This window comes from Mytilus trossulus, chromosome 1 (assembly GCF_036588685.1).
Source record: "Mytilus trossulus isolate FHL-02 chromosome 1, PNRI_Mtr1.1.1.hap1, whole genome shotgun sequence".
NCBI lineage: Eukaryota > Metazoa > Mollusca > Bivalvia > Mytilida > Mytilidae > Mytilus > Mytilus trossulus.
The window spans coordinates 110,765,478-110,791,835 of NC_086373.1; the positions used below are offsets into that span (position 1 = coordinate 110,765,478).

The 26,358-nt window shown below is 34.0% G+C and overlaps 2 protein-coding genes across 2 annotated transcripts in view; both read right to left on the reverse strand.

Moving 5' to 3' along the window:
* LOC134705871 (hemicentin-1-like) overlaps nt 1-7,323 on the reverse strand; it is a 48,769-nt gene extending 41,446 nt beyond the window's left edge. Inside the window, exons 1-16 of the mRNA XM_063564588.1 lie at nt 7,185-7,323; nt 6,730-6,885; nt 6,366-6,521; nt 5,820-5,975; nt 5,456-5,611; nt 5,092-5,247; nt 4,546-4,701; nt 3,818-3,973; nt 3,363-3,518; nt 2,817-2,972; nt 2,453-2,608; nt 1,907-2,062; nt 1,543-1,698; nt 1,179-1,334; nt 724-879; nt 269-424 (exon numbers count right to left, since the gene is read on the reverse strand). Coding sequence (XP_063420658.1) covers nt 269-424; nt 724-879; nt 1,179-1,334; nt 1,543-1,698; nt 1,907-2,062; nt 2,453-2,608; nt 2,817-2,972; nt 3,363-3,518; nt 3,818-3,973; nt 4,546-4,701; nt 5,092-5,247; nt 5,456-5,611; nt 5,820-5,975; nt 6,366-6,521; nt 6,730-6,885; nt 7,185-7,323 — 2,479 coding nt within the window. The remainder of the gene's footprint in view (nt 1-268; nt 425-723; nt 880-1,178; nt 1,335-1,542; nt 1,699-1,906; nt 2,063-2,452; nt 2,609-2,816; nt 2,973-3,362; nt 3,519-3,817; nt 3,974-4,545; nt 4,702-5,091; nt 5,248-5,455; nt 5,612-5,819; nt 5,976-6,365; nt 6,522-6,729; nt 6,886-7,184) is intronic.
* A 17-nt stretch (nt 7,324-7,340) lies between these two features.
* LOC134705878 (hemicentin-1-like) overlaps nt 7,341-26,358 on the reverse strand; it is a 31,309-nt gene continuing 12,291 nt past the window's right edge. Inside the window, exons 2-14 of the mRNA XM_063564595.1 lie at nt 25,674-25,811; nt 24,541-24,795; nt 22,741-23,067; nt 18,853-19,155; nt 17,978-18,259; nt 16,560-16,862; nt 15,011-15,316; nt 14,503-14,808; nt 13,814-14,119; nt 13,254-13,553; nt 11,447-11,746; nt 8,363-8,671; nt 7,341-7,672 (exon numbers count right to left, since the gene is read on the reverse strand). Coding sequence (XP_063420665.1) covers nt 7,341-7,672; nt 8,363-8,671; nt 11,447-11,746; nt 13,254-13,553; nt 13,814-14,119; nt 14,503-14,808; nt 15,011-15,316; nt 16,560-16,862; nt 17,978-18,259; nt 18,853-19,155; nt 22,741-23,067; nt 24,541-24,795; nt 25,674-25,755 — 3,711 coding nt within the window. The 5' untranslated portion in view covers nt 25,756-25,811. The remainder of the gene's footprint in view (nt 7,673-8,362; nt 8,672-11,446; nt 11,747-13,253; nt 13,554-13,813; nt 14,120-14,502; nt 14,809-15,010; nt 15,317-16,559; nt 16,863-17,977; nt 18,260-18,852; nt 19,156-22,740; nt 23,068-24,540; nt 24,796-25,673; nt 25,812-26,358) is intronic.

A 26,358-nucleotide genomic window follows, 5' to 3' on the forward strand; every position in this document is an offset into this window, starting at 1 on the left:
ACAACATTAAGTGTGGTCGGATTACTGTGTCCAGTACCAACATTGTTTGTAGCATGACATCTATAAAGTGGACGTAATATACTTACTTCCCACAACATTAAGTGTGGTCGGATTACTGTGTCCAGTACCAACATTGTTTGTAGCATGACATCTATAAAGTGGACGTTATATACTTACTTCCCACAACATTAAGTGTTGTCGGATTACTGTGTCCAGTACCAACATTGTTTGTAGCATGACATCTATAAAGTGGACGTTATATACTTACTTCCCACAACATTAAGTGTGGTCGGATTACTGTGTCCAGTACCAACATTGTTTGTAGCATGACATCTATAAAGTGGACGTAATATACTTACTTCCCACAACATTAAGTGTGGTCGGATTACTGTGTCCAGTACCAACATTGTTTGTAGCATGACATCTATAAAGTGGACGTTATATACTTACTTCCCACAACATTAAGTGTGGTCGGATTACTGTGTCCAGTACCAACATTGTTTGTAGCATGACATCTATAAAGTGGACGTTATATACTTACTTCCCACAACATTAAGTGTGGTCGGATTACTGTGTCCGGTACCAACATTGTTTGTAGCATGACATCTATAAAGTGGACGTAATATACTTACTTCCCACAACATTAAGTGTGGTCGGATTACTCTGTCCAGTACCAACATTGTTTGTAGCATGACATCTATAAAGTGGACGTTATATACTTACTTCCCACAACATTAAGTGTTGTCGGATTACTGTGTCCAGTACCAACATTGTTTGTAGCATGACATCTATAAAGTGGACGTAATATACTTACTTCCCACAACATTAAGTGTGGTCGGATTACTGTGTCCAGTACCAACATTGTTTGTAGCATGACATCTATAAAGTGGACGTAATATACTTACTTCCCACAACATTAAGTGTGGTCGGATTACTGTGTCCAGTACCAACATTGTTTGTAGCATGACATCTATAAAGTGGACGTTATATACTTACTTCCCACAACATTAAGTGTGGTCGGATTACTGTGTCCAGTACCAACATTGTTTGTAGCATGACATCTATAAAGTGGACGTTATATACTTACTTCCCACAACATTAAGTGTGGTCGGATTACTCTGTCCAGTACCAACATTGTTTGTAGCATGACATCTATAAAGTGGACGTTATATACTTACTTCCCACAACATTAAGTGTGGTCGGATTACTGTGTCCAGTACCAACATTGTTTGTAGCATGACATCTATAAAGTGGACGTAATATACTTACTTCCCACAACATTAAGTGTGGTCGGATTACTCTGTCCAGTACCAACATTGTTTGTAGCATGACATCTATAAAGTGGACGTTATATACTTACTTCCCACAACATTAAGTGTGGTCGGATTACTCTGTCCAGTACCAACATTGTTTGTAGCATGACATCTATAAAGTGGACGTTATATACTTACTTCCCACAACATTAAGTGTGGTCGGATTACTCTGTCCAGTACCAACATTATTTGTAGCATGACATCTATAAAGTGGACGTTATATACTTACTTCCCACAACATTGAGTGTTGTCGGATTACTGTGTCCAGTACCAACATTGTTTGTAGCATGACATCTATAAAGTGGACGTAATATACTTACTTCCCACAACATTAAGTGTGGTCGGATTACTGTGTCCAGTACCAACATTGTTTGTAGCATGACATCTATAAAGTGGACGTTATATACTTACTTCCCACAACATTAAGTGTGGTCGGATTACTGTGTCCGGTACCAACATTGTTTGTAGCATGACATCTATAAAGTGGACGTTATATACTTACTTCCCACAACATTAAGTGTGGTCGGATTACTGTGTCCAGTACCAACATTGTTTGTAGCATGACATCTATAAAGTGGACGTTATATACTTACTTCCCACAACATTAAGTGTGGTCGGATTACTGTGTCCAGTACCAACATTGTTTGTAGCATGACATCTATAAAGTGGACGTAATATACTTACTTCCCACAACATTAAGTGTGGTCGGATTACTGTGTCCAGTACCAACATTGTTTGAAGCATGACATCTATAAAGTGGACGTAATATACTTACTTCCCACAACATTAAGTGTGGTCGGATTACTCTGTCCAGTACCAACATTGTTTGTAGCATGACATCTATAAAGTGGACGTTATATACTTACTTCCCACAACATTGAGTGTTGTCGGATTACTGTGTCCAGTACCAACATTGTTTGTAGCATGACATCTATAAAGTGGACGTTATATACTTACTTCCCACAACATTAAGTGTGGTCGGATTACTGTGTCCAGTACCAACATTGTTTGTAGCATGACATCTATAAAGTGGACGTTATATACTTACTTCCCACAACATTAAGTGTGGTCGGATTACTGTGTCCAGTACCAACATTGTTTGTAGCATGACATCTATAAAGTGGACGTAATATACTTACTTCCCACAACATTAAGTGTGGTCGGATTACTGTGTCCAGTACCAACATTGTTTGTAGCATGACATCTATAAAGTGGACGTAATATACTTACTTCCCACAACATTAAGTGTGGTCGGATTACTGTGTCCAGTACCAACATTGTTTGTAGCATGACATCTATAAAGTGGACGTAATATAATTACTTCCCACAACATTAAGTGTGGTCGGATTACTGTGTCCAGTACCAACATTGTTTGTAGCATGACATCTATAAAGTGGACGTTATATACTTACTTCCCACAACATTAAGTGTGGTCGGATTACTGTGTCCAGTACCAACATTGTTTGTAGCATGACATCTATAAAGTGGACGTAATATACTTACTTCCCACAACATTGAGTGTTGTCGGATTACTGTGTCCAGTACCAACATTGTTTGTAGCATGACATCTATAAAGTGGACGTAATATACTTACTTCCCACAACATTAAGTGTGGTCGGATTACTGTGTCCAGTACCAACATTGTTTGTAGCATGACATCTATAAAGTGGACGTAATATAATTACTTCCCACAACATTAAGTGTGGTCGGATTACTGTGTCCAGTACCAACATTGTTTGTAGCATGACATCTATAAAGTGGACGTTATATACTTACTTCCCACAACATTAAGTGTGGTCGGATTACTGTGTCCAGTACCAACATTGTTTGTAGCATGACATCTATAAAGTGGACGTTATATACTTACTTCCCACAACATTAAGTGTGGTCGGATTACTCTGTCCAGTACCAACATTGTTTGTAGCATGACATCTATAAAGTGGACGTTATATACTTACTTCCCACAACATTAAGTGTGGTCGGATTACTGTGTCCAGTACCAACATTGTTTGTAGCATGACATCTATAAAGTGGACGTTATATACTTACTTCCCACAACATTGAGTGTTGTCGGATTACTGTGTCCAGTACCAACATTGTTTGTAGCATGACATCTATAAAGTGGACGTAATATACTTACTTCCCACAACATTGAGTGTTGTCGGATTACTGTGTCCAGTACCAACATTGTTTGTAGCATGACATCTATAAAGTGGACGTTATATACTTACTTCCCACAACATTAAGTGTGGTCGGATTACTGTGTCCAGTACCAACATTGTTTGTAGCATGACATCTATAAAGTGGACGTAATATACTTACTTCCCACAACATTAAGTGTGGTCGGATTACTGTGTCCAGTACCAACATTGTTTGTAGCATGACATCTATAAAGTGGACGTTATATACTTACTTCCCACAACATTAAGTGTGGTCGGATTACTGTGTCCAGTACCAACATTGTTTGTAGCATGACATCTATAAAGTGGACGTTATATACTTACTTCCCACAACATTAAGTGTGGTCGGATTACTGTGTCCAGTACCAACATTGTTTGTAGCATGACATCTATAAAGTGGACGTAATATACTTACTTCCCACAACATTAAGTGTGGTCGGATTACTGTGTCCAGTACCAACATTGTTTGTAGCATGACATCTATAAAGTGGACGTTATATACTTACTTCCCACAACATTAAGTGTGGTCGGATTACTGTGTCCAGTACCAACATTGTTTGTAGCATGACATCTATAAAGTGGACGTTATATACTTACTTCCCACAACATTAAGTGTGGTCGGATTACTGTGTCCAGTACCAACATTGTTTGTAGCATGACATCTATAAAGTGGACGTTATATACTTACTTCCCACAACATTAAGTGTGGTCGGATTACTGTGTCCAGTACCAACATTGTTTGTAGCATGACATCTATAAAGTGGACGTTATATACTTACTTCCCACAACATTAAGTGTGGTCGGATGACTCTGTCCAGTACCAACATTGTTTGTAGCATGACATCTATAAAGTGGACGTTATATACTTACTTCCCACAACATTAAGTGTTGTCGGATTACTGTGTCCAGTACCAACATTGTTTGTAGCATGACATCTATAAAGTGGACGTTATATACTTACTTCCCACAACATTAAGTGTGGTCGGATTACTCTGTCCAGTACCAACATTGTTTGTAGCATGACATCTATAAAGTGGACGTTATATACTTACTTCCCACAACATTAAGTGTGGTCGGATTACTGTGTCCAGTACCAACATTGTTTGTAGCATGACATCTATAAAGTGGACGTAATATACTTACTTCCCACAACATTGAGTGTTGTCGGATTACTGTGTCCAGTACCAACATTGTTTGTAGCATGACATCTATAAAGTGGACGTAATATACTTACTTCCCACAACGTTAAGTGTTGTCGGATTACTGTGTCCAGTACCAACATTGTTTGTAGCATGACATCTATAAAGTGGACGTTATATACTTACTTCCCACAACATTAAGTGTGGTTGGATTACTGTGTCCAGTACCAACATTGTTTGTAGCATGACATCTATAAAGTGGACGTAATATACTTACTTCCCACAACATTAAGTGTGGTCGGATTACTGTGTCCAGTACCAACATTGTTTGTAGCATGACATCTATAAAGTGGACGTTATATACTTACTTCCCACAACATTAAGTGTGGTCGGATTACTGTGTCCAGTACCAACATTGTTTGTAGCATGACATCTATAAAGTGGACGTTATATACTTACTTCCCACAACATTAAGTGTGGTCGGATTACTGTGTCCAGTACCAACATTGTTTGTAGCATGACATCTATAAAGTGGACGTAATATACTTACTTCCCACAACATTAAGTGTGGTCGGATTACTGTGTCCAGTACCAACATTGTTTGTAGCATGACATCTATAAAGTGGACGTAATATACTTACTTCCCACAACATTAAGTGTGGTCGGATTACTGTGTCCAGTACCAACATTGTTTGTAGCATGACATCTATAAAGTGGACGTAATATACTTACTTCCCACAACATTAAGTGTGGTCGGATTACTGTGTCCAGTACCAACATTGTTTGTAGCATGACATCTATAAAGTGGACGTAATATACTTACTTCCCACAACATTAAGTGTGGTCGGATTACTCTGTCCAGTACCAACATTGTTTGTAGCATGACATCTATAAAGTGGACGTAATATACTTACTTCCCACAACATTAAGTGTGGTCGGATTACTCTGTCCAGTACCAACATTGTTTGTAGCATGACATCTATAAAGTGGACGTTATATACTTACTTCCCACAACATTAAGTGTGGTCGGATTACTGTGTCCGGTACCAACATTGTTTGTAGCATGACATCTATAAAGTGGACGTTATATACTTACTTCCCACAACATTAAGTGTGGTCGGATTACTGTGTCCAGTACCAACATTGTTTGTAGCATGACATCTATAAAGTGGACGTAATATACTTACTTCCCACAACATTAAGTGTGGTCGGATTACTGTGTCCAGTACCAACATTGTTTGTAGCATGACATCTATAAAGTGGACGTAATATACTTACTTCCCACAACATTAAGTGTGGTCGGATTACTGTGTCCAGTACCAACATTGTTTGTAGCATGACATCTATAAAGTGGACGTTATATACTTACTTCCCACAACATTAAGTGTGGTCGGATTACTGTGTCCAGTACCAACATTGTTTGTAGCATGACATCTATAAAGTGGACGTTATATACTTACTTCCCACAACATTGAGTGTGGTCGGATTACTGTGTCCAGTACCAACATTGTTTGTAGCATGACATCTATAAAGTGGACGTAATATACTTACTTCCCACAACATTAAGTGTTGTCGGATTACTGTGTCCAGTACCAACATTGTTTGTAGCATGACATCTATAAAGTGGACGTTATATACTTACTTCCCACAACATTAAGTGTGGTCGGATTACTGTGTCCAGTACCAACATTGTTTGTAGCATGACATCTATAAAGTGGACGTTATATACTTACTTCCCACAACATTAAGTGTGGTCGGATTACTGTGTCCAGTACCAACATTGTTTGTAGCATGACATCTATAAAGTGGACGTAATATACTTACTTCCCACAACATTAAGTGTGGTCGGATTACTGTGTCCAGTACCAACATTGTTTGTAGCATGACATCTATAAAGTGGACGTTATATACTTACTTCCCACAACATTAAGTGTGGTCGGATTACTGTGTCCACTACCAACATTGTTTGTAGCATGACATCTATAAAGTGGACGTTATATACTTACTTCCCACAACATTAAGTGTGGTCGGATTACTGTGTCCAGTACCAACATTGTTTGTAGCATGACATCTATAAAGTGGACGTTATATACTTACTTCCCACAACATTAAGTGTGGTCGGATTACTCTGTCCAGTACCAACATTGTTTGTAGCATGACATCTATAAAGTGGACGTAATATACTTACTTCCCACAACATTAAGTGTGGTCGGATTACTCTGTCCAGTACCAACATTGTTTGTAGCATGACATCTATAAAGTGGACGTTATATACTTACTTCCCACAACATTAAGTGTGGTCGGATGACTCTGTCCAGTACCAACATTGTTTGTAGCATGACATCTATAAAGTGGACGTTATATACTTACTTCCCACAACGTTAAGTGTTGTCGGATTACTGTGTCCAGTACCAACATTGTTTGTAGCATGACATCTATAAAGTGGACGTAATATACTTACTTCCCACAACATTAAGTGTGGTCGGATTACTGTGTCCAGTACCAACATTGTTTGTAGCATGACATCTATAAAGTGGACGTAATATACTTACTTCCCACAACATTAAGTGTGGTCGGATTACTGTGTCCAGTACCAACATTGTTTGTAGCATGACATCTATAAAGTGGACGTAATATACTTACTTCCCACAACATTAAGTGTGGTCGGATTACTCTGTCCAGTACCAACATTGTTTGTAGCATGACATCTATAAAGTGGACGTAATATACTTACTTCCCACAACATTAAGTGTTGTCGGATTACTGTGTCCGGTACCAACATTATTTGTAGCATGACATCTATAAACACCAAAGTCACTCTGAGTCGTACTGAGAATGATCAGTGAAGGGGAGTTTACAGAAGATCCTTGATATTTCTGGGTATTCGTCATGGAGATGGTCTGTTCTGCGTTGTTGCCATCTGTCACAGTCCAGTAGATATTTGTCTCTGAGGGATTGGCTGACATAGTACAGGGAATTGTAATTTGACTTCCAACATCTACACTGTACGCACTTTGAGGTATACTTACTGTTGGTATATCTACAAAATATAATTATGGACATATAAAGTAAAGGCTGCAAAACTGCCGTTCCCTGATTAGGTCTCTAGTGAGAAAATATGTTGCCTTACATTACTTTTAGGATGTAATCTTAAAGGAGAGTTATATATTTACTTTAAGGAACGTTTTATTAAGAGTTCTACGATGCTGTAACATTAACCGTTCCTTGTTTCAATAATAGTGCACGCATTATCAAGCTAAGCATACCAACACATGAAGATGAACATGACAGTAAATAAGATGAAGCTGTCTCGTTGATCCAAAAAGTACACACACGTAAATATGACTAAATATGATTTCATTCAACGAACGGAAATGTTTTAAAAAAAGGTGAATAACTAAAATACCGAAAGTCCCTGGATAACATATACATTGTATAATAATCTTCACTTGTTTCAGGTATTTTCTTATGTAGAAAATGGTGGATTAAATTTTGTTTTATAGATGACCGAATTGCTCATTGGTATGAGAGTTGCATAAACTGTCATTAAATTAACAAAGATGTGTTGTTCATCTATCTCATTAAATTAAATCAATATTCGGCAAACAAGGAGTGGGTGTCTGACAGATGCCAATTTTAATGCAAGATCAGCACTGCGCTGCGCTTAAGAAAATATGTCATATCTTTCCTTGATTATCAAAAACGAAATTGAGGTTAGTGTATTACTTACTTCCTACAACATTGAGAAAAGTCTGACTACTGGAACCTGTTCCGGCTGCGTTTGTAGCCGAACAGACGTAATCCCCTTCATCCGCCTCTGTAGCATCGATGATAATCAGAGATGGAGATTGCACTGTAGATCCACTGTACTTGTTAAAGTTATTTGTACTCATATCAACTGTTATTAGAACACCATTCACAAGTTTTTGCCAAAACACGTCAGTGGCTAACGGATTGGCAGTAACTTGACATCCAAGCACAATCGTTCCTCCAAAGTTTACTGAATAGGTGTTAGACAATACTTGAACACTAGGGATATCTAGAAAACAGTTAGGGTCATGAATAGTCGATTTTTTAAGACACTTGAGTGGACGTAGCGCGCTTCTGGCGTATTAAATTTTAACTACAGTACAACCTGTGACATCTTCTTAGTTATGTCCACCCTCTTGCATGGTCAACATCCAATGGTGAACATTTATTGGGGTTTTCAATCTTGAGATGTTGGCCATTTATTGGGGGTCATAAAACATAGGTATATGTTTTATCTAATTATGTTACCTGTTATAATCAATCAGGGTTGAAGTTTTAAGCTGGTATGTTTCATTAAAATTTACATGTACAGGTAACTCAGGTTTCTTTCAAAATTGACATTTCACCTTTTATTGAAAATGTAAAATAAAGTATTGTTTTAATCTGTCAATTTATCATTAATTTTTTTTTGTCTTTAATTTTTCAATTTTTTGTTTTTTTTTCATTTTTGTATGGTTTTTTTTTTCATCACGTTTTTGTTTCTTATTATTTTAATTTCTTCTCATATTTTTATTCGGTAAATTATATTGGCGAAAGTGCTGGATTGGCATAATACATATTCTTGGTATACATTTGCAAAGAATATTTCACTCAACCTAGGCCTTTTAGATAAAGTTAATAATTGCAGGGACTTGAATGAATTAATGTAAGACTTTTAAAGTCCTTGATAAAAATTGAATTTAAAGAAAAATCTAGGAATAAAAACTTATGATCAAAACTGTAAACAAAATTGTGTCAATAGGTAGAGAATTATTGGTAATAATTTAGAAACAGAAAAAAGTGGACAATATAAAATTCCTAGAAAGGATAGAATGTGTAATTGACTGTGCCTCTCGTTGGTCTATGAAGAACACTCCTTCCTTGATTGCAAAATTAACAAAACAACTTTGAGATAATATATTTGAAAATTATTTACCTTCTCATAATAATGTCTCTTACACAAGAACAAAAAGTAAAAGAAATGCTTAACCTCTAAAACAAGGATCATGTTTAAAGTATCATATGACAATAAAAATACTATCAAATTTTGCTGTAATGAATATTTCTAATATTTATATTTTATTCAATAGAGAAATAATGAATTACCTAAATTTTATTTAGCGTAAGTCCTAAAGACAATCTTAAACAATCTTAACCATATGTTAAACAATGTTGGATGCAGATCAGTCTATCTACAATAATAAACCATTTTGATTTTAGAAAATTAATTTGAGAAACACCTTTTCATTAGAAAAAGGCAGGCATTGTAAATGTTTGCAGTTATATTTGAAAAGGATATCCATTAAAATTCTTCAATTACCAAAAAATAGACTTAATGCATATAAAAAAAACTTAAATTGATTAAAAATTATTTGAAAGGTATAATATCAAAACTAATAGTCATGAGACAATTTTTTTTTATTAAACTATTTGTTCAACTAGTTTTATTATTTCATTTAATTTTTGAATTTCTTGTCATAATCACAGTTAATAAATTTGGCAAACACATACATGTATATTTTACCTGTTACACATGACCTGTAAGTTATATAATTTTAACACTTCAATGCATTCAAGATTTCCCTTTATCCTTGACTAGTTTTTGATTAATACTTTGTGTATTAAAAAAGCAAAAGGGGGTATGATGATGGACATATAGGGCCACCATGGTGAACATATTTTTTATGGCCACCATTAATAAGATAAAGTCACAGGTAGTACTGTAGGTGCCTTTTGTTGGCTATTAATCGTTTGTTTCTCTGTTCTATATGTCCCCCCATTTATTTGTATTGTAGTCCTGTCATGTAATGTTGTCATTTTAATGTTATAATTAACATTGCCATTAAAGCGGGAGGTTTGGCATGCCATAACATGAGGTTCCACCCACCATTTGTATCTTAAAATGCCCTGTACCAAGTCAGGAAAACGGCCATTGTTATATTATAGTTCGTTTTTGCGCGTGTTACATTTTAATGTGTGTGTTTTTGTTGTGTCGTAGTTCGTTTTCTATTTGATGCGTTCCCCTTAGATTTAGTTTGTAACTTGGATTTGTTTTTTCTCTTTCGATTTATGAATTTCGAACAGCGGTATACTACTGTTGCCGTCACTATCGAACTAGGATGTAGTTTATATATAATAACAATAGAAAAGATATGATTGCAACGGTGTCAAAATAACGTAGTTTAAAGCCATTTCAAGTACCCAAGACGTGCGTTCCGTTTACAAAGACTCACCAGTGACGAAAAGTTAAACAGGCCAATTAAAGTACAAATTTAAGAGCATTCATGATCCTTATATTTGAAAGTTTTTGCCAAATACAGCTATGATAATCTTTGTATTAATCTTATACAGATAACGTTGGTATTTCCTTTTGTTCACAGTTGAATTACATATGTGCTTATGTCAAATATATATTTCTTTGGAACGTCACCACTATCCTACATATAGCGCTATTTTAAAAAAAGTTTCCATATTGTTCGAATATATATAAAATGGCTTTATATTTGTATAGACAGGGAGCAGTTTGACCCTCAAAATTATGACAGGTGACAGTCGTTAAAGGTCCTGAATAAATCACAATATGGCTACATAAAAATAATATGATGTGGTATGATTGCCAATGACAAAACTATCCAATCGAATGCATTAGATGTTTGAGGGCATACATATTGTCCCTTTTATTTCACCTCTTCTGATTTGGGAATACAAAGAGCAAAAATACAAAGGAATTAACACATACATATTTTTCAGGAAGTATCTTTATCAATGAATACATAAATTCACAATTATCTATTTGTTTACTGACCTCCAATCACATCTAAAAATGTTTGTTGACTACTACCAGTTCCCACACTATTCTGAGCATAACATTGATAGTATCCCTCATCAGACAACTCCAAGGCAGTGATGGTTAGTGATGGCGAACCTACAGTCGAACCTGTATACCGCACATTGCTCATATCTATATTTGTCATCTGCCCGTTTACCTGTTTTCTCCAGTAAACACTTGTTTCTGTTGGACTAGCTTGAACTGTACATACCATTGTTACAGTTTGCCCGAAGCTTCCAGAATACTGATTCTGACCAACAGTAACTGTAGGTATATCTAGAAAAACACAAAAAAATATGTTTCCTTAGATCTTTTCTGTCTGCGCAAAGATAAAAGAAACTAGAATTGCCATTGCAAGCAATAGCGGATGTCACCCTTCCCCCTATTGCCACTAAGCGGCAGCCATTTAAAAAGAATGTTTAACAGTGAATGCACAAAAATACAAATATACATGGCTATAAATCTTTCTGTAAATTTTCAGTATATTTAGAGCATTTTAAAACAAATCTCTATCTGCCGTTTCCATGGCAACGGCAGCAATTTTGAAATTTTCAAAGTCATAAGTCTCATCTTTACTTGCCAGTTAACAATAATATCAAGTTTCATTTAGTTCAAAGCATTTTGAAAATTTTTGGCATGTTTGCAGTTTCCATGACAACGGGGGTCTTTTTGGAAATTCCATCGTCAAAAGTCTCGTCCAGGCTTGCCAATTTACAATCATATCAAGTTTCATCAATTTTGGAGCATTTTGAAATTTTTGAAATTTTTGACATTTGTGATGGTTCCTATGGCAACATAGACCATTCCCAAAATTTAATGGCATATACTGCATTGGTACATGGGAGGGACCATACCGTCAAAGTTTCAATCAATTTGACCTACCATTTTCAGAAAGTAAATGCCACTATAAGGTTTTTGGACCATTTTGACCTGTTTTGCATTGTTTCCATTGTAACAGAAGACATTTTCGAAATTCCAACGCCAGATTTCACATGTACCAATGTTGCTCATCGTTACTGTGAAGTTTTAATTAATTTGGAGCATTTTGATATTTTTGAAATTTTTGGTGTAGTTTCCATGGCAACGTAGAAGTTCAAATGGTTGCCAAAATCATACCAAAACTAATATATAGTGGGCACCTACATTGTATCAAAATATAATCATTCTAAGTTTAAGCATTTCCAAATAATCCACCAAAATGTTCTTAAGACCTACTGCATCCCGAATTTTTGTGTTCCTCATTATAGTTAACTTTCATTAAGATTGGTTCCATTGGCTGCAAGAAAACTGTCGGACAAAATAGGTGGAAGTATAATAATAATGATACAGAAAAAACCCAGAGGAAAAGCAATATGTCAACCGACATTGTCGATCGGGTGACATAATGAAGAAGCATTTGCATTGACAAAGTAAAAAAGAAACATCATACAAAGGCAGTACAAAACCTACACGCACATAACAGCACAATATAAGAATAAAGTATTTATATCAGTTTAAAGGACTACAACACCACTGTCCCAGGTAAGGGAAGGGTTGAGCACCCACTTACATGTTTAACCCCACTATATACGACGGATGTAACGTGTGTTGAAAAAAGCAGCCAAAACTGTGTAAACACACTACCGTTGAGAATGCTTCAAAAGAATAATATAAGCATTACATTATGTACATCAAGTCAAATTATAAAGAGTATAATAACAAAACGTTTACCAATATATAGAAATATGCAATAAATACTTCTCAAATACATGATTTAAAAAATAAGTTGTACAAACAAACTTACTTCCTGTGACGTCTAGGAATGTCTGCTGACTGGTTCCAGTTCCAACAACATTGGTAGCAGTACAGATATAGTTTCCCTCGTCACCAGATACAGCATTACTGATCGTGAGAGATGGTGAACTGACAGTGCTACCAACTATTCTGGATCCATCAACTGTAACTGTAGTGAGTACACCGTTAACGATCCTTTGCCAAGTGACTGATGTATGAGCTGGGTTAGAGGAAACCGTACATTGCAATGTAACTGTAGTGCTGATTACTACTGAATATATGTTCGAAGATATAGTAACCACGGGGATATCTGCCAAATAAAAGATAATGTGTTGCTATAGAAAACTGTTCAGGACAGCAAATACTAGTACATTCATATTTCTCAAAATATTCTATAAAAATGATTGAATTGGAAAAAGTATATGAAGTATGCATATTTTCGACAGAAAAATCTTGAGAAAATTTATCATACTCTTGAATGTAAACTTGATTGTAAAATTTTAGAAGAAGAACCAATGGTCTAAGACACAAAGAATTTATTATTTGATTAACAAAGTGTTTTTAATTTACCCCCAATAACATCTAGGAACGTCTGTGAACTTTGTCCTGCGCCAACAATATTGGAAGCAAAGCAAACATAATTAGCTTCGTCGTTTAAATCAGCGTTATTTATTTGTAGAGACGGGTTGCTGATTGTGGAGCCACTGTACTTGCTGTTACTGATGGCTATAGTTATATCTGTTGTAACGCCATTCTTTATCTTTCGCCAATAAACGATTGTATGAACTGGATTTGCTGTGACAAAACAAACCAGAATAGCAGAATTACCATAGTTGACATTATATATCGTCTGTTGTACAGTTACTGTTGGTATATCTGAAATCAAATAAACTCTTTATTTTACGAAATCACAGGTTTGTAGATCAATTTTACGTGTACAGCCATGACGAAGCGAGATTTTCTAAGAAATTTTTGTTTGTGATAGGATTTTTTTTTTATTATTACATGAAATATTTATAACTTTTTTTAAAAGTGTATTACATTTCAAAATATTTTGTTTTCGTCTGCGTACACGCCTTTAATTACGTTTAAAACGCCAGAGGTCAGTGTTTCTTCACGGGCATTCTGGTATCTTTTATGTATACCATGTTGTATGAATTTTATAGAAAATATTTACCACATTATAACATCAAATAAAAAGATAGTTAAATACATTCATTTAATTTTGAATTTAGAAAAGAACAATCTGCTATACGTACTACCAATAACAGTTAATGATGTAGATGTACTCTTTCCAGTTCCAACACTGTTTGTGGCATAACAGGTGTAACTAGCTTCATTACTTGATGCAGCATTGTTGATAGTCAGGGATGGGATAGAAACCGTGGAACCGGAAAATTTCCCGCCACTATTGGTGACGTCAATATTGGATGTTGTTCCCCCTACAGTCTTCCTCCAGTAGACTTGGAAGTGAGCAGGATTGGAGACTACTAAACATACAAGAGTTATCGAATTGCCAAAATTTACCTGGTAGTTTGGGAGACTAACCTGTACTGTGGGAACACCTACAAAATAAATGTATGTCATATATTGTCACCATCTACACAAAAAGTACCACTACAACTTACAAATTTTATTGCTTCAATCAACATGAAGAGTTAAACAAGGATACACACACACACACATATTATGATGTGATTTAAAAAGAAGAAATGACATAAAAAAACAGCACTTGCAAAAACATGTGAAAATATATTGTTTCTTTACCTCCTTGTACATCAAGTGATATCTGTTGACTAGAACCAGTTCCGACAGAATTTAAAGCGTAACACTGGTAATTCCCTTCGTCACTAAAGTCAACATTGTATATAGTTAAAGATGGTGTAACTGTCGTAGATCCGCCATATTTACTAGGATTGGATGAGGGTCCTATATTGGTTATCTGTCCGTTCATATCACGGGTCCAGTACACCCTAGTAACAGCAGGGTTGGCGGTAACAGTGCATCCTATTGTTATGGAATTACTCACTTGAACTTGGAAGTTAGATCCTCCAATTGTCACGATGGGGACGCCTGGCAAAAAAATAAACAAAATGGATAAACGATGTAAAACTTATAAATCAAATAATGTTTTTCTGAATGCTCTTCCATTTAGTACTTTATTTGACCTTCAGCATGTGTTGATTCATATATGAGTCTTTTTTAGACGAAACTCGCGTCTTGAGCAAATATAAAATTTCAGTCCATTCTTTTATCCGCATATAGAAATTAAGAAGACAAAGTAGTTATAGTACTTGTAAATTTCGTTTAAAACTAAATTAAAGCAACATCTAAATTTTATTAACGTATCAAGGAAAATAAGTTCGGATATAATAGAAAAGATCTGTGAACTATATCACAGTAATGCCATTATCAGATAATATACGCCATCATGTACTGCTTGATCTATACGATTTATATATGTCTAAACTAACTAACGACGTTTTGTTGCATCTTGGATAAGGGTTCACATGCTCCCGAATATGAGTGATTTGCTGAGTGTTTCGCATTGCTATTAGACGTGTTTCGATATTTGAACATTGAAAATTCATGGATTTAGTTATGTTTTATTTGTAATTCCGATTGGATATTGTTTTATGTTTAATCGTTTGTGGTTTTGATTTCTTTTGATTGTTCTATATGTTTTAAAGATATTAATACACATTTCTTTTGTATGATCATTGGTTTAAAGCAACCTATCCACAGGATTGTTTTTTACACAATTTGTTTGAGAAGAAAACCCGACTTGGGTAGAAATTGCAATTAATCAAATCATTACTAACACAGTATTTTTGAAATTGTTAGAAAATACATCGAATAACACCATTACAAACTTAACCCCGAGTTTTATTTTCAATTTTAAAGAAATATACTTGTGACATTTTGGCATTGAAACATTCGTGCGACGCACAGTTTATAATTTTATTTTGCTATATATGTGTACAATGGTAAATTAAGTTCGTTCTTATTCTTTGATCTACATGTTTCTATTGTCATGTAAGCCAGAGGTGTGGCTAACCACAAAACTAAGTTCAAACCACATTTTTTTCTTAAATTTCCTGTACCGATTCAGAAAGATGGCAGTTATTATAAAATATGTCGTGTCTATGTATGCTGCATTGGCGTTTTTTTTTTAGTTGCACTTCAGCATTTCAGTTTCTCCGTTTATAGTTGATGAGATTCCCTCGGTTTTAGTTTTTAAACTGGAATTGTCTCCCTCTCTATTGATTAATGACTTTCAAACAGCGATATACTACTGTTGCTTTTATTTACATACCTCCAGTAACATCTAAGAAGGTATTTTGACTGTTAGATGTACCAACACTATTTGTAGCATAGCACACGTATGTTCCTTCGTCGGTATTCTGTGTGTTAATTATTGTCAATGATGGAGTTGAGGTGGTTCCTCCAGAATATCTATTGTTACCATTTATATCTACGTTAGTTTGAACACCATTGACCACCTTTCTCCAGAACACGTTAGTCTGAGAAGGAGTTCCGGTAACAGTGCAAGGTATGGTTACCTGTTGACCAGTCAAAACGCTGTAGGCTGACTGTGAAATGGTGACACTAAGTAAGTCTAAAAAAATATCATTTTTATAGACATGCTTAATTTTAAAGTGTGGTAAGATGCTATATACTAGAATTTTTCTTATCTTTCGTAGTATGTATGTAACGTTACCACCGAATTAGACTGACCTCGTAGAGCGTACTTACACCACCAGCACCGATGGATATTAAATGTGGACAAAGACCTGCTCACCCTCCATTGTTTGTTTTAGGTTGGAGGTTCATTTTCCGAGTCTTTAGTTTTCTATGTTGTATTTTGTATGGCTATTGTTTATGTTAAGCCCTTTGCGATGGCATTGTCACTGACTTATATTGGCTATTTCATAACTATATTCTGCTTCTCTTCTAATATAATATGTAAATAAGTGCCTATAAATAGGAACTCATTACATACAACTCTGTTTGCATGTGCATAAATTAATGAAATGTTGTAAAATACAGTGCACAAAAAATAAAAAAAATAAATCTTAGAATGTACCAATATGTAGGAGGTATAAAAGATACCAGAGGGACAGTCAAACTCATAGATAGAAATTAAACTAACAACGCCAAACAATGTGATAAAGCGGTGCTTGGCTATGAAATAGACGTAACTATACGAGATACAGACGAATGCCAAACGGTAACCAAAAGTAGATGATATGTATAACACAGCTTTAGACAAGTTATTAAATTTGTGATAAAAAGTATATTGACATTCTTGTTGCAAGTATAATATTTCGTACATTTTGAGATTATTATCAAGTCTTAAAAGTTTACAACTGCACTTGCGAGTACAGAAAGACAATAAGATATATTTAAATCAATCGAGCTATAAATATCCTAATTGATAAGTGACATTGGTGATAATGACATCTTCTTTAGAATTTAAAAAAAATGATTTGCTGGTTGTCCCCCTTTAAAGACTCAATAAAAGTATTTGCTTCAAATTTGCACATTGTATCTAAACAGTTATTCTAACATTATCTTAGAATTATTAACTGTTATAAGTTAGAATTGTTTGGCTTTATGAATATTTTGATATGAGCGTCATTGATGAGTCTTATGTAGACGAAACGCGCGTCTGGCGTACTAAATTATAATCCTGGTACCTTTGATAACTAATTAGAAAATAATAATAAATACCTAGAACTGTTAATGTGATTGTATTTGAGCTGGCTGATTCTACTCCATTGGTTGCCTGACAGATATATAATCCTGCATCAGACACAGCGATATTTGATATAGTCAATGATGGGTTGATTGTATTACCATTTGAATGTTTCGAAGAAGAAGCAATATTAATCATTTGGTTATTAAAGTACCACGTGATAGATGTTGCTATTCCAGTTACAACACAGTTCAAAGTAATAACGGTACCAATAATCTGTTGATACTGTGTCGGTGTGGCATTCACTGATAAAGGCTCTGCAAATAAATACAAACCGGATGTCAAATACAACAGTGCTCTTAAGAATGAACTGAATAGAAATGTGAATTTGTTTTGATGATTTTTTATAGTATCTATCAAAATTCGCAAATAAATTCTTTTTATTTCCTTTGTAATTAATCTACTGTTAAATCGTTATGGAAGGAATTATGCCCGATAACCTATAATTGATTACATCTTCGTAATGTGAACTCTAGCGGATAAGGTTTACATTGTCAATCATAAAAATCTTCTTATGTTTTATACTATATAGACAAACACAAGCAAACGGAATATTTTTATAATACGTTCTCCAAGAAAAAAAAACAATTATAAAAATGTAACAATATTGTTTGTATATCTAAATTTGTTGCTATATTCTTCAGTTATTATATAAATCACAATGCATATCTAACAGAACACTTACTGTTTTGCGACTAATGTTATTTGATAGAAGAGACTATAAGATGCAGAATATTTGAAAGCCAGAAACACTCTTGAGTTTCAAAATAGCGAATACATGGAATTCGAAAATTAAGTTTTGTGTATACACTGTTGCATGTGTATCTGATCATAATTCATATGAACGTACCATTAACTGTTAACTGAAGACTGACTGTCTTATTAACACGTGTCGCTGGATGTTGAACATGACACAACAGTGTCTGACCATTGTCGCTGACACTTGGTGCCCAGGAAAGTGTAGAGGTAACAGTATAAGTTCCATCTAACTGCACTATTGATGATTGTGTGATTCCAGTACTTAGCTGACTGTCACCAATCCACATGGTCATTAATGGTGCTGGGATCCCTCCCGTGCTTAAACATGTCCATTTATAGGAAGTACCAAATATTAGAATTTGAGATCCGGTCAACGTTGGGTGATTAGGTTCAGCTGTTAGAAAAAAGGAAAAAGCACCATTGCATTGGCATTTGCAATTTCTATATATCACATATCTTGAAATAACTACATCTTCAGCTTTGCAATGAAATTCGATAAGAAATTTTGATATAATAGATTTGAGTAGTAATCAAAATTTAATTATAGATATAATATACAATAGTTCACAATTAAGTGTATTGACAAATAAAAGTAGAACATTTTATTTTGATTTCAACACAAGCATAAAATCTGACGGGAATTTTATCCAAGTTTATAAAAAACCCAACCGACTATTGAATCTGTAGAACAAGTTTATATTATTTAAGAAATATTAACCGACACACCTGTGTTATAATAAGAAAGACTGAAAAGTCACCGCATCACTTAGTAAAACGCCATTTTGATAACAACATGCATAGTCCATTGCCCCCTCTTAAAGAAAAAAGAAATAAAAAGATTAGAAGATGAAAACAGTTGTTTTTATATGCTTGGATACTTGTAGTATACACCCTAGTTTTTGGCGGTGAATGTGTTGCTTGGTTTTTGTTAATCTATGTTGTATTTTGTGTTCTATTGTTTAAGCGTTGTCAGTCTATGTTCAATTTATGAATTTATTACTATCTGGTATATTTTGTCCCTCTTTTAAACGTATTCAGATATAAAATCACTCCCATACTATTTTGTTTATAAAGCTCGAATGACATATATTTTTAGTTATCTTAATCGGTGGTACACATATCGTTAAATAGAGTAATATAATTATTTTCTGTTTAATCATGTGTACATTTCAATGCCTAATGTGCCTAAGGGTAAGCGAAACCAAATCATTACAAGAAATCAGATCAGAGCAATGCAGCAATCGAGATAATTCCTTTATTTCTGACCTTTTTTCAAATTTACTACAGCAAATTGTCAATAATTAAATGCAATAGTAGTATACCGCTGTTCATTATATAATCATAAACGTCAGACAAAACAAAATAAAAAATTAATAATTAAAAAATGGAGGAATATATAGAGGGAAACACATTCATTATAAAAGACAAATAATGGTCCAACAGAAACACTTTAAATTACAACAAAAGCAAACACGATCATACAAAAGAACGGAGTGTGTTTAATACAACAACCGCCATATTCCTGACTTTATACAGGACAATATCTGTAAATTTATTAACATTGTGTCTGTGTAGTATCATTTACATGATGACATTGTTTTTCTTATATCAACATAACTAAGGTTATGGTAACAAGATATCTGCTTGAAGATAAAAATATCTAATAGTATTTCTAACTCATTAGAATAAGTTTTGATATCTTTCGCCTCTCTTTCTCATAAATATATTCCTCTTGTATAATAAAAAAGAAGATAATATGCAATAACACAGATCCCCACAAGCATCCAAAACGAAGTAGAAGATTAAAATTATAAGTGATCATATGGCCTTCAGCAATGAGCAAAACCAATAATGTACATTAATCCAGAACAGATTCCGATATGATAAGTGGAGAAGAAGTCAAACTAGAAAATTAACAGCGTAATGTTTGTGCAATATATAGATATCATTTACAGCAACAAACGAAAACTAATTAATTACTGAATTTTGACTTGTGACAGGCACATACAGAAATTAGCGTGTCAACAAACCCTTCTTCTAACTAGGGACAGTGGTGTAACAGTACAAAATAAGTTCACACTACATAACTCATTTTTTAAAGGGCTAAGCTCTACAGATTAACAACAACAAAAAACTACCAAAAACACAAAAGGCACAAATATTAGATCTGAGGGTACTTGCAGTTGAACATTATTTCATAACTAATTACAACTAATGATCGCATCATCACCGTGTATCATCAGTACAGCGGATATAGGTACTAACCAAGCGGGCGTGATAGATTTTGACCTCACACTGTTACGAAAATCTTTGTTTTGTTCACATAATATCAATTTGTACTTCAATCTAAACACAATTGTTGCTTTAGGAAATGATTTGGTCGTAGGTTGATGATTAAAGATGTCTCATTATTTTACCAAAACACGAACGATTACTAAAAACATGTGCAAATACTTGTCAAAGAAGTTGGCACTCGTCTCATCCGATGTAATTCTATTTTCAATGCAACTCTTTTTCTGATAGAAGGCCACTGTGCGTGTGTAATAAGGATAGCTGTTTCAATAATTGGCATTGAAATCTTTCATGCATATGTTTGTTTCGATATGTTATCCCGAAAAGAAACGTAGTGTACGGTGTTTAACTGACTAAATAAATCTTTCTGTACGGTGCATAGTTAACTTGCTGTACACCGTACACAAAAGCTAAATTTTCATACCTGTTTATTACCCCAAAAGTTTCAAGGAATGAGTAATCACAGGCAGGTTTATGATTGATAACTATTACCAATGTTATTTCAACTGATCGGAATGAGCTTACGCATTAATTTGCATTAAGACATTCTATTTGAAGATGTGTGTTATAAGTATGATTGCCGTTATAATTATAATTGATTTCTAATCACCTAACAGTGTTATCAAGGGAATTTATAAAAGGATGACTGCATACTTCATTTATGAGTTTATCCTAAAAAACCTATCTATAGATGGACTGGTTTATTATGAGCGAACCGGTTAAACCCCGTCCAGTCAAGTGAAAAAATCGAGTAATACTACTTTTGCCATGTATAAGCTTTCTTTCAGATTAAATAATGTCTCAACAATTGTATCGAATTTGAACGTTGGTGTTGACATTCACAACTATTTGCGCATTTACAAGTTGATTGTTGATTGATCAGAATATCAAAGTTGTCTTATAAATAGGAAAAAATCGATGTGAAAATTGTTTTGGAACAGGAATTTCAGATGTTGAGACATGTACACTGAATGTTGATAAAACAAAACAAAGATTTTCGTTGCCGTGTAAGGTCAAATCTATCATGCCCGCTTGGTTAGTACCTATATTCGTTGTACAATGATTCACGGTGATCATGTATCTTAGACTATTTTATAAATCATTACACAATACATATCAAATGAATTTGTGTAAAGATGTCATTTAAAGTAAAAAAAATATGACCTTGTAGAATGCAAAAACATATTAACAGAATGTAGCGATTGTACATATGTGTGAAATAACAATAATTTCTATTAGAAATACTTTTTGAAAAAAAATAATTCTATATTGATTAAAAAAAAAATCTGAAACCTTCTCCTGCATTCACAGAGTCCGGAAATAAAGCAGAACATTCGCACAATTATCACAGTGCATAAAAAGTTACTTATATCCCTGTCATTTGAAATGTGATGATTAGTGTTTGCATTGTTTATCATACAAATCTCTTTGTCCTATATATTATTCAATCGAACAAAAAAACCTGCATTAAAAGCCTTTTATTGCACACTACTGGACAATTCCAATTCCGGTTTTAAAAGAGGGTTTATTGTACTTGTTTTCAAGCTTGTGATTTAAATCAGCAGACAAAAATGCATCTTATTTCAGTATCTCATTATTTGTCGGCGCGATACATAATGCTTACATGATTAAAATGATGATCTCCCTTGTCACTATATCGTATGTGTTTAAATATAGAAAAGCATACCATTAATTGTTAACAGAAGACTGTCGGTTTTGCGTCTATTACCACTTGTCTCTGGATGTTGAACATGACAATCAAGTGTCTGACCATTGTGAATGATACTTGGAGCCCACGTCAGTGTAAAATTAACAGTATACGTTTTATCTGACGTCTGTAGTTGTGATGTGATATCTGTATTGATTGATGAGATATTATAATTGAACTGACTATCACCAATCCACATGGTCATTGATGGTGATGGGATCCCTCCCGTGCTGATACATGTCCAGTGGTAGGTAGTGCCAATTATAACAATTGAAGGTCCAGTCAACGATGGCGGATTTGGGTTGGCTGTAAGGAATACGTGAAAGGTTTCATTTTTACATTAAAATTTGCTATTTCGAGTTAGTATGTCAATATAGCACATATTGTTTTCAATTATGGATACAATCACATAACACGCACTGCATCAATCGACATACACCAACTAGCTTAGTGTTTAGCTGTGCACTCAAATTCAACAACAATATTTTCTAGTATGGAATTCTGGTCCAAGTCTTTATTAAATTATACATATCAGAAACAAAGGTTTATTATAACGTGATTTGATAGATAAAAGAAGAACAATTTATTTTGTTTCCAGCACACCCATACAATGGATGGCGAAATTTTATCCGAATAAAACGTATATTGAATATATAGGACAAACATTTTTTACGACAAATTCTCCAACAAATATTGCACGATAAGTAGCAAATATGAAATGTTATGGACTCATTTAACGAAACAACACATTGAACAGCATATATCAGAGGATAAACAGAACTCCGACTAAAACTATGTTTTCTTAATTCTTGAATATTTATAATGTTTAACATATTCCGACATACGCTCACTCCCAAGAATTTCGTTTATTAAGTTAAGATAATATAGTGTTATCTTTTTTAATCAGATGTACAAAATATCATACAACAGATTGTCTATATAATAAAAACAGTAACTATATACATTTCACTAACAAATTGTACGTTACCAAAACAGATCTCTGTTCGATGAGTTCAATACAAACTTATGTAAAACTCAATTATAAATATTGAAGATCTAATATACCAAGAAATAGAAACATAAGTAAACCCAAACCATTACCATCAGATAAATAAGAGCAATTGTTTCCGTTGTAATAACACAATAGCAAAGGTACTGTTTAGACAGCATTGTGTGTGTATGTTTAATATAGATTCGACCACTTCATCGACACAGTTAATTTTTCAAGGCTTGCAGAGCGTTTTAAATATTCAAAATATTCGATAGTGGATAAATATCGTATAACACAAGATTTGGTGGCGAAATCTGTTTAGCTGATTTTTAGACGATTTGCAGACAATTCTAAATCTTCATTTCGAAATACGAGCACATAGATGTGTTCTGTCCATGTGACGTCATCAGGCATGGTCGCATTTTTTCATGACGGCACGTTAGGAATTTAACAGGAAAGCAAAAAAAAACAAAAACGTTATAACTAAATTTCTACACATGAATAACTGATATCAATGGAACCACACGTTTATAAAATAAAAATTAAATCAATCAACCGTTCATGATAAACCGAGACCAGATTTGAGAATATGTTTTCATAATATTTTGATGTATTTCGTTTTGATCAATGAAATTTATCTATTCGAATAACATCACTGGGATATGTTATCATAAAATATCCTGTAACACCTTTTCACACCTTTACAACCATCTTGATTATATGAACCTTTTGTTATGATTGAATTGATCGTGGTCAAGTAAACGCGAAGAGATTAGTAATGTACATACTGTAGACTTGGAAGTACCATGTTGCACTCAGAACATTATCAACTCGACATTCAAACATTGCCAGGTGGTGAGTTTTGTCAGCCAGAAAGGTATAGATGTTTGTTGTTACTCCATTTGCTGTGGTCCATGAATCATCTAACAGTTGGTTGTTTAGGAACCAATCTACTGGGGTACCATAAGTTGAATTGCATGTCAATGATACAGAATCGCCCTCAACTTTAAATGTCGGGCCAGTGATCACTGTATAACCGGCAGCTACAAAATATACAGTACAGAAATATGTGTCTATTATCAAAGTACAGCAGAATAAACAAATAAAAAGTAATTTACCGCTTTTCAATAACTCGATTAGACAAAAACAAATCCGGGTAGCAAACCTAAAATGAGGGTAAGACATTAAATATTAGAGGAAAACACCGTAGAAACACTGAACTAAAACAAAAAATAAACTTTAACATACATAAAAATGGACTGTGTGATACCAACTGTCATAATATTGACTTGGTACAAGACATTTTGATATTTAAAAAAAAAAATGGTGGGTTGAACCTGGTCACATGCTGTCAAAAAAACAGGCAAGTTTACGTATATTCTTCATTTTTAACATACTTTTAGTGTTATTAAACTATTTCAACCATTCGGGGAATTGATCTGCTCTACCACCCTCTCAGCAACGTATATCTCAAATGATTACATGTTAAAGTAAAAATATAAACCAATAGATAAAGGAGGATGTGGTGTGAGTGCCAATGAGACCACACTCCATCCAAATTACAATTTATAAAATGTTTGCTGAGATATAGAATTGAAATAATTCTGTTTTGTATCAATTAATATTGCTAAGATTGAGATACTAAGAAGTAAAAACGAAGAAAATTGAGATTTGTTTTAAAATATGAAATATTCATTATTTTTTAATTCCATAAACTAACTACTATTTATCATCGTACCTGTAAAATCAAATGTCAATCATATAGATCGTAATAAATATCAAGGAAAAATATGTGATAAGTAAGCGTTATGTATCCCCTTTGTCAATAACTATTAGTATATGCTTTAAAGGAATTTAATGGTTAGTGAATAGACAGAATAAGAAGCATGTTTATTTTAACAGGATTAAGATTAAAACTTACATTGACAAAAAATTAATGTTGCGAGGGACAACAGCACCAACGCACGTAGAACATATTGTTGACTAGTCCTGAAACATGTCATTCTTTCTAATCAAATTGTGACAATCACCCTTTTTGAAAAATGTCCTATATTGGAGGCTGCAAAGAAAAAAGACAAAAATATTACAAAGTTAAGTAACTATAAAACAAAATTCTAATAATAGAAAAACTCACCCCCATCAAACAATCACTTATCTATTAGAACAAGAAATTGTATTGACAAACAATTCTTTAAACATTTTAACGACAGGAATAGCTGTCAGATGATGAAGCATTTTGAAAGCACTGCACTGGGATTCTAAGAAATTTGTTATTACTTTTGTTTTACGGTTATTTGCCTGTTTTTGTTACCTTCAGAAACGTGAGTTGTATCCACAAAAAGTTGTTCATTCTGACATTTAAGTGCTCTAGTGACTAATAGTAGTTTTTACTCTTCAAAATAAATGATCAGGTGTCTGGATAAACTCATTTATATACCATGATTATATGAATCAATGTAAAAATATAACATTTAACGTTGTAAAAGAGTCCAGTATGACCTTTGAAATTCATTGATGACGTCATAGGTATATTTGCATGAGGTCGTAGGAGATGAAACCTCCAAAAAAAAGTAAACCAAAGTGAGCTTGTGGAAAAAATTGACCTT